This window comes from Salvia splendens, chromosome 7 (assembly GCF_004379255.2).
Source record: "Salvia splendens isolate huo1 chromosome 7, SspV2, whole genome shotgun sequence".
NCBI lineage: Eukaryota > Viridiplantae > Streptophyta > Magnoliopsida > Lamiales > Lamiaceae > Salvia > Salvia splendens.
In genome coordinates, this window is record NC_056038.1 from 14,391,502 (window position 1) to 14,399,907 (window position 8,406).

The window sequence follows — 8,406 nt, forward strand, 5'->3', positions numbered from 1 at the left end:
GCGGCGCCGACCTGTCCCCGCCGCCGAGCCACAACATCGAGCTCTCCGGCAGCGGCGGCGCCGTCAATTTGTATATTAATAAAAATCAGTGGATAAATAGAGTAATTTTGTCTTGAGATTTGGTTTCCCTGATTTTGTAGCTGGAGTTCTCTGCAATTGATAAACAACTTCTCAAAACTCTTCTTTTTCTTGTCTGCATCTTCATGTCACAAAAATACAAAAGTTGATATAAAAGAATATACATATATTTTGCACGAGAACTGAAGATCCACTTGGCTCATGCAAAACTAGAACAACTAATCATACTGTTCCCATTGTATTGTTGTTGGTTCAAAACTGAAAACTTTCATAATTATCAACTCTATTCCACTAAAATTTAGTCATCTGAAGCCAATTTACATCCAAAGATTATGTAAGAGTGATGTATTTTGTAAATTATAGTGAAGTAAATTCATGCTAAGAGTGATGTGTTTTGTAAACAAGAGTGAAGTAAAATCATGCTAAGAGTGCTGTGTTTCGTAAACAAGAGTAAAGTAAAATCATGCTAAGAGTGATGTGTTTCGTAAACAAGAGTGAAGTAAAATCATGCTAAGAGTGATGTGTTTTGTAAACAAGAGTGAAGTAAAATCACGCTAAGAGTGATGTGTTTTGTAAACAAGAGTGAAGTACAATCAAACTAAGAGTGATGTGTTTTGTAAACAAGAGTGAAGTAAAATCACGCTAAGAGTGATGTATTTTGTAAACAAGAGTGAAGTAAAATCATAATAAGAGTGATGTGTTTTGTAAACAAGAGTGAAGTAAAGTCATGCTAAGAGTGATGTGTTTTGTAAACAATAGTGAAGTAAAATCACGCTAAGAGTGATGTGTTTTGTAAACAACAGTGAAGTAAAATCATAATAAGAGTGATGTGTTTTGTAAACAAGAGTGGAGTAAAATCATGCTAAGAGTGATGTGTTTTGTAAACAAGAGTGAAGTAAAATCATACTAAGAGTGATGTGTTTTGTAAACAAGAGTGAAGTAAAATCACGCTAAAAGTGATGTGTTTTGTAAACAAGAAGTAAAATCATAATCCATATCAGAAATCATGATCTATCATTTTATTAATTATACATTAATTTTCATATTATTTTAAATGCACAAATTTTAATGAAATAGAGCATTTCTTAAAATCATCCTGCACTTTCCAAATTTAATTAAACCCTAGAATTCAAACCACTAAACATACTTTCTTCAAGGAGGATTTCACTCCTTATCACCATCAAATCTGAATTCGTGATCTATCAAAATTAAGACAATCAGACCCAAAGAGCATGAAATCAAAAAATAAGATAAAACCAAATCAATCTATCAATCAATTAAAATGATAACCACCAGATCTGCGTTTCCGGAATACCAATCATTCAATTTTCCATTCAATTAGCAAATGTAGACACAGCTGAGCATCAAACACTATAAAAAATAATCTAATAAAATAAAATCACTCTATATTGAATCGCTTCTCCGCCACCACCGATTTGCCGCTCGCCGCGAATTCTGGGGAACGATCGGTTCAATTTCCATGACGCATCGATCCAAATTATGATAAAGTCAATCCGTGTGCTATGCATCATTTCTGCTGCATCACATCGATGAGCATCCACATCAACTCCGACTTGCCGCGCCTCCTCCCCCTCTCCCGCCGTCGCCGCGATCCGGTCATCGGCAGGAGCCTGAGCGCGGTGGTGTCCAGGGATCTCTCGTCGCGAGACGCTTCTGGATCATGGCTTCTCGTTTAGTAGCAAAATATGGAACAATGTATTTCCCAAAAATACCCTCATACAATTTTTATTAATAGAAAATGAATACTTAATTTTATCATTAGATTAAGATAATGAGTGGCTGAGATTTGTTCTCTAGTTATACACTTAAAATTAGTTATATCTTGATCACTAATATATATATATATATATATATATATATATATATATATATGGTCCAAAAATAAAGCTACCCTGCAAGCCAGCGAGTAGGCTCCATGTCAAAACCTGGTTGGCCGAGGAGGGGCGTGTGTTTGGACTTTGGAGGGACAACCCCCGCCATCACTTGGCCGAGTAACAAACGAGGATGGAACACTTGCAATGCGTCCCGATTTCATGTTGTCTTCCGGAGCAAAACCAAAGCTCCACGTTGCAGATTGATGACAAATTATTAAAAATGTTTATTCATAAATAAAAATAAAATAGCTGAAATTATACTACTTCAAATTAAATAAATTTGTTAACACCAATTCTTTGAAACTCTCCTACGCCTCCACGACGTCGCTGCTGTATTCACCGCCGTTTGTATCGCCGGCCCTCACGCTGCCGCCGTGGTAAGCCTCATTTTCTCGGTTTTATCACTGAAGTGTAGATTCTTCAGATTATGTAGAAAAATTCTTTTCAGTTTCGCCCTTCACCATTCTAACAGTTCAACTCCCAATCCCATTCCACTTGCATTTAATCCCAATCTGCTTGTATTTTGAGCGATGAAGTGGATGTATCCACCATTTATGTTTTCATCCTCCACGCAAATACTCTTCATTTTAAGTTGGTTTGTCAATATGTTCAACTCTGTATTGTCTACCACATGCTCGATTAAATGTGTGAACGAAATTGAAGTCGTCAATTTGCATAAAAAGGAGTTTGTGAGTGCTAAAGAGTGCATTTTACACTCACTTTATGATTGCTTTGTGTATTGTTTATAGCTAGCCAGAATGAAGCTGAGAGTGGTCTCCAGGAAGATTTACGATTACGTTCGAAAAGATCTGAAGGAGATTGCATTTCCTTCGTCGTTGCCTGATCCGCCCCACATCAAAAAGCGCCAAAAGCTTACTTGGAAGGAGCGATACCTTGTTAGTTATCTTAATCACGATTCTCTTCTTGCACTCCTGTTTCAAATAATTGTGGTAGTGCAGTTGATTTTTCGTCTCATTTATTGGAATAAAATCCTATTTGATTGCATAAACAAGATGAAACCTACCATCTTTATTGATACTTGTATATGTGGAGATGCTAAGGTGTTGAAGGAAGCATCTAGACTGTATGCTGCAAGCTGGGTCAGGGATATAGGTCCAGAACTCAGGCCAAATGAATACAAACAGAAAGCGGAGAATGAAAATAACCTCAATGGTGAAAAAGGGATGTCGAAAGAGAAGGAACCGTCAACTCTAGAGGATCTTGGTAAGGGGTATTATTGCATATGATTTTCAGGAAAATGTGCAACTCTTATCTGAAAGTTAGAAACAGAAGAGGAAAGATGAATTCGCATATGGAAGAGACTTAAAAAGATTGCTCCACGTTCCCAACTTTGTTAGAATATTAGAGATTATCACTTCAGGCATCCAGTGCTTAATATATTTAGTGCATGTTTGGTAGATATGTTAAATTAACACTAGATAATTAATTAAGATGGGCTTTAAGTTAAAGGATATGCTATCTCACTCTTTTGGGTAGTTAAATAATCCACCTTTTTGAACTAATTCCCTTCGGGCCTCAGCGGGCTGAGATGGGCTTTGATGGCCTAACATGACCTTATTTTATCCACCAAATAACCCATATAACTCATATGTCTTAGCCTTATCTAGGCTACCAAACAAGCAATTGGACTATAAATTATTAAAAATGATGCGAAATCTGCGCCCAAGCCCTTGTGTAATTGCACTTCATTATAAGTAGTGATATTTTATTAACTTGCAAGTATTGATATGCGTTAAAATAGTTGTTGTTTGTTAGCATGGTTGTTTAATAAGAGTAACAAGATCATACTTGTATGCCAGCATTATGTGCTCTGTTTATTGATGATTAATGAGTATGGTTTGGTTTGGTTTGGTTGGTTTGGTTTGCACTATATAGCTGTGGCTGCAAGAGGAGGAATGGAGACATTAAGACCTGCTCTGCAGCGAGTTTACATGACCAGAGCTTCTGCTTATAGAGATGCACTTAAAAGTTTTATTGAAGGTTATCAAGAGGGTATACAACAAGTTATGGAGAAGAAGGAAGATTCCAAAAATCAACAAGAACCCCACCCTCCCAAAGGATAGATTTCATTTGCAAGAGAATTGGTCCGATTCTGCGATTCCATTTGGAGAAGTTCTTGTTGTAACCAGCATTAAAGAACTTTATATTGTGCTGAATCGAGACAGAACTCATCCTTATTTTCCTCATTCAAAAAGTGGAATTAACATATTATCTGGAGACAGCAGCTTAAGAGAGAATGGTAGTTTGTGACAGTTTTCAAGTAAACATGATACATTCTTTCATCTTTTTTTTCACTTTTAACTGCGTGAATACTATTTCGCAAAGTTTCATTATCTATTGTCATTATCAAATAAGTACTAAAATATTTAGGTAGAGGAATCAAGTTAAGATTTACCTTTAAATTTGTGCAACTGAACTAAAATATAGTATCTGCAATCTTTACAATAAAACCTACAAAATATGTTCTCGTCTAAAATTGTTGCTCTTCACTCACCTAGGGTATACTATTTCTTCTTCGTCAAGCCCAGTGCAAAGATCTAGTACTAGTTGTTATGATAAGATTAATTTTTTTTTATTTCTTTTTTGTATTCTCGTAATCAAGGAGGCACTAAAGAAATCTTTTAACTGTTTGCACTAGAGAATATAATTGGTGAAAAAAACTGTGTTGAGGGCTAATGCTGCACTTAGCATTCTCCCAATGGAAGCATATACAAGAAATACAAGTGAACAATGTCTTCCATATGACTCCAACAACTATTCAGGCTATCTTCGCGTCATCCGTTGTCTTTCTCGTTTGCGGAAGCGGTCCAGCATGAGCTCATCTGTGGCAGCTTGCCTTCGACCAGCACCATTTGCAACTGAATCTTGATTTCTAGCCTCCACACCAGTTTCCTGTGCTCCCTTGTCCTTGTGAACCTCTGGATGGTCTGAAAATATATTATCAAGACAAATACTAATATATCAGCCAGGCTTATTGCATTGATCAATACACTCAAATCCACAAGGTTATAACATCAGAGTATGAGTATCTGTGGTAAAAAAAACCATAACATGACTCAGAAATACCCAATCACAAGGTTATCCATCTCATGTTCATTAGGCAAGGAATTTTAACATCATTGGCATAACTTCTACTAGTAGTCACAGCAAAAGATTTAACTTTTCCAGTTTTACTGTAATCCAGGTTAATCAATTTACACAAAACATCAGTTGAATGAAACATGGATAAAATATTAACATCAGCTTGAATTAGACTTCAGCGGATTAAATTTCCCAAACAGATCACACTGAAATCACACATTGGCAGAGGTAATGTCAAATAGCAAGACCATTATCATTCTGTCTCAAAGTGAATGATTTGATGCAAGGATAAGACATAAATATAATATAATTCTTGGATTGTCTTCATATGGTTCACAATGCAAAGAAAATGAAATCACCTTTCCTAAGTTTCTCCGCATAGTCCTTGCCACGCTGGAAAAAGTCAGCACTGAAACTTGCAGGAATGCTGGAGTCTGCTTTTGTACGACCCACATGCCTCCTCTCCTGTAAGAGCTTTTTTGCAGCCTCTGTTTCCTCAATATTTCTTAGTTTGTATCTACAGAGTTCAGTTGCAGTTAATCACCGAGTAACAATTTAATGATATTAGCACTTCCTAAACTAGAAACATTTTTTGAAGGCCATGCATCTGATCATTTTCTTAGCAAGTTATATCGCAAAATACAATATAGCCTATCCACAAAGGAGGCATTCGTTTTGAGTGATATGATGGATTGATAAAATTTTGCGCTTGTTAGACCATTTTTTCCTTCAAATAATCAATCTATGTTTTATTATATCTATCATGTCACTCAAAGTAAATGCCCCCATAGTGTAATGGGGCTTGGTAGTTATTACTTGCTATTGTCATTCATTCATTGGTTGTTCTTATCTATCAACCTGCCCATAGATATTGACAATGAAGTTTCTCCCATACTCCCTAGTCCCTACTGATTAAAAGCTTAAATGTCTACCACGAAAGAAAAGAAAAAGGCATACTCTATAGTGTAATGGGGCTTGGTAGTTATTACTTGCTATTGTCAATCATTCATTGGTTGTTCTTATCTATCAACCTTCCCATAGATATTGACAATGAAGTTTCTCCCATACTCCCTAGTCCCTACTGATTAAAAGCTTAAATGTCTACCACGAAAGAAAAGAAAAAGGCATACTCTATGGGAAGCTGAATTTCGGCAATCCCTGTTGTCCACTGAGTAGACTGCTCTTCTGAGTTTAGCTTCTTCACCTGATAAAAGAATACCAGGGACTTTGTAACATTGATTTTCAATCTTTGAATACCATAAAGCATTTAGTGGAGGATGCTGGGAGAAGAGATACAGAACAAAATTGTGAAATTTGTGAAAGTTGTAACCTAAATAAGCAGCACTCATTGACTTTTTTCATCATCCTTCAAGTCAAATGGTGAAAAGAACTGCCTGCTGTTCTATTTCAATAACCCCTGATGTAGGAAAATACTTTCTATAGAAGCAATGCAAATAGTACATCTACAATAAAGATAAACTAAGAGATTCTGTACCAGACAATATAAGCATTCATGTGAATAGTAACAAAAATGAAGCTTGGGTTTGACTAAGGCACATAGTCACTTTTTAGGACCAGGACCAGTAGTTGATTGCTCCGATTTTAGTGCCGAAAATAGTAAGAAGATAAACTACTTGGGAAATATTTGTTAGGGTGGGAATTTCGTTTGGGTTAGTAGAATCTTGGTGGGTAAATTATTTAGCTGTCATTGATGGGGACGATCTCATTTAGAAGCCAGTTATAATAAAAGATTTTCACCACTCACTTTCAGATGCTCAGGAATTTTATACAGCTCATCCTCTGCACGCTGAACTGCATTCTCGACTTGGTTTTCTGCATCAATATTCTTGCCTCTTTTCTTTGCCAGTTCTTGTTCTACATATCTCAACCTGCACATCACATTAAAAAATTATAGAAAGTAGATAAAAACAAACGTATAATGGTTGAATCATTAGCAATGCCGCTTGGTTATAACAACTAAAACTATACGACTTCCACCCCATTTCAACTCATATGTTGTTTGTGCCAAGCACATTATTCTCTTACCCAAATATAAAAGCACTACTCTATATAATGATTTAGAAAATGAAAAGGAACATGGAAATGGAAGTTATTGCTGCAATTCATATTTCAAACTAAACACCATGATTTTGAAGACACGATACTACATAATTGCAAACCTCGATCCAATTTTCAACCCCTTAAAAAGCCATATAAGAGTTCTAGTATTCCGACCGTTCCCCTAAAACTGGCAACTTAGTTGAATTTAACAACACATTATAACTATATCAAAGTATTAAGGGAGTGTTTCATTAAAATTACGGTTTTACTATAAGATTACATGGACTTTGTGAAAGTGTTGTATTCTCTAGTTGTAACAGGTTTGGCTCACCAATAAATTCATAACATGAACAGCAATACAGCATACAGGTAACAGCTCAATAGTCAATACTAACTCCAGTCTGGTACATAAATTAGACGATTTTCCTCCTTTAAGATCTCAAGCAAAACCTATGTCAAACATTTAGCATTCATGCCAATATTGAATCACTGGAGGGTTATAACCTCAGCTCATTTCTGATTGAAGCATTCTAATTATGACATTCATGCAACTTGGATGGAAGCAAGGTCATTGAAATTCCAATCCAATTATAAAGAGCAAGCCATTAGCTAGGACGTAACAGGAAGAAGGTTGTATAACATACATATTAGGGTCCTCCACCATGACAGCAGTTTCTTGGGCAAATGTGTCTTGCAAAACTAAGTCATCCTTCTCGATCTCGCCTTCATTCTTATCACTAACAGTGCGAGTCAAAGCAGCCGCACTACTATTAGTTGCGGCAGCCGCAGACGGCACAGTCGGTAGGGCGGGCATCCCCGACTTCTTCTCCCTCTGTTTCTGAAGAAACTTGACCTCCTCTAACGACAAAGCCAAACTAAATGAAATTCCTTAGAATCTCAGCTACATACATACACAGATCTATCGAAATTATTCAATTAATTAATTGATGAACAGCATCGCACCTCTTTTCCTGGTCTTGGTCCTGATCATCGTCTTCGACCTCAATTCTTCTTTTACGAAAGTTCTTTGCCTTCATCTCGTTCACCGTTTCCTCCTAAAATTGGGCGGTGGCCGGAGCTGGAGGATGACTTCAATTCTCGGAGCAGGAAGATTATCGCCTGCAATTTTTTTCGAATTCGAATTTATCGAATGGGCTTTAAATATCTTCACTGGCCCATATTCTGTAGTGGGCTCAAATTGAATACTGAGCGGCGGCAAATTTTATTTTTATAATAAATTTGGCATTTTTTTTAATTATTGAGTGTTTCG

General features: G+C 36.5%; 2 protein-coding genes across 5 annotated transcripts; one reads left to right on the plus strand and one right to left on the minus strand.

The window, feature by feature from the left end:
- Nucleotides 1–2,036: 2,036 nt before the first annotated feature.
- On the plus strand, nucleotides 2,037–4,259 carry LOC121742502. 3 transcript variants are annotated; one of them, XM_042135657.1, is made up of 4 exons: nucleotides 2,037–2,350; nucleotides 2,723–2,923; nucleotides 3,035–3,197; nucleotides 3,870–4,259. In XM_042135657.1, the coding sequence occupies exons 2-4, from the start codon at nucleotides 2,732–2,734 to the stop codon at nucleotides 4,055–4,057; spliced, it is 543 nt and encodes a 180-aa protein (XP_041991591.1). In that variant the 5' UTR covers nucleotides 2,037–2,350; nucleotides 2,723–2,731; the 3' UTR covers nucleotides 4,058–4,259. The 3 variants fall into 3 exon arrangements, with proteins under 3 accessions (XP_041991591.1, XP_041991590.1, XP_041991592.1); XM_042135658.1 differs by having other exon boundaries at nucleotides 2,044–2,350; nucleotides 2,723–2,869; XM_042135656.1 differs by having other exon boundaries at nucleotides 2,038–2,350; nucleotides 2,723–3,197.
- A 344-nt stretch (nucleotides 4,260–4,603) lies between these two features.
- On the minus strand, nucleotides 4,604–8,307 carry LOC121742102 (protein COP1 SUPPRESSOR 2-like). Of its 2 annotated transcripts, none has more exons than XM_042135139.1 (6): nucleotides 8,100–8,307; nucleotides 7,781–8,011; nucleotides 6,841–6,964; nucleotides 6,206–6,279; nucleotides 5,435–5,592; nucleotides 4,604–4,921 (listed from the first exon to the last, which is right to left on the minus strand). In XM_042135139.1, the coding sequence occupies exons 1-6, from the start codon at nucleotides 8,171–8,173 to the stop codon at nucleotides 4,758–4,760; spliced, it is 825 nt and encodes a 274-aa protein (XP_041991073.1). In that variant the 5' UTR covers nucleotides 8,174–8,307; the 3' UTR covers nucleotides 4,604–4,757. The 2 variants fall into 2 exon arrangements, with proteins under 2 accessions (XP_041991073.1, XP_041991074.1); XM_042135140.1 differs by having other exon boundaries at nucleotides 7,781–7,994; nucleotides 8,100–8,278.
- Between the last annotated feature and the right edge of the window lie 99 nt (nucleotides 8,308–8,406).

Coding starts and splice junctions, on each gene's coding strand:
- LOC121742102 (XM_042135139.1), bottom strand. CDS start 8,173: ATGAAGGCAAAGAACTTTCGTAAAAGAAGAATTGAGGTCGAAGACGAT. Junction 8,012..8,099: donor GACCAAGACCAGGAAAAGAG/GTGCGATGCTGT, acceptor AATTTCATTTAG/TTTGGCTTTGTCGTTAGAGG. Junction 4,922..5,434: donor TGCGGAGAAACTTAGGAAAG/GTGATTTCATTT, acceptor ATATATTTTCAG/ACCATCCAGAGGTTCACAAG.
- LOC121742502 (XM_042135656.1), top strand. CDS start 2,732: ATGAAGCTGAGAGTGGTCTCCAGGAAGATTTACGATTACGTTCGAAAA. Junction 3,198..3,869: donor GTCAACTCTAGAGGATCTTG/GTAAGGGGTATT, acceptor TGCACTATATAG/CTGTGGCTGCAAGAGGAGGA.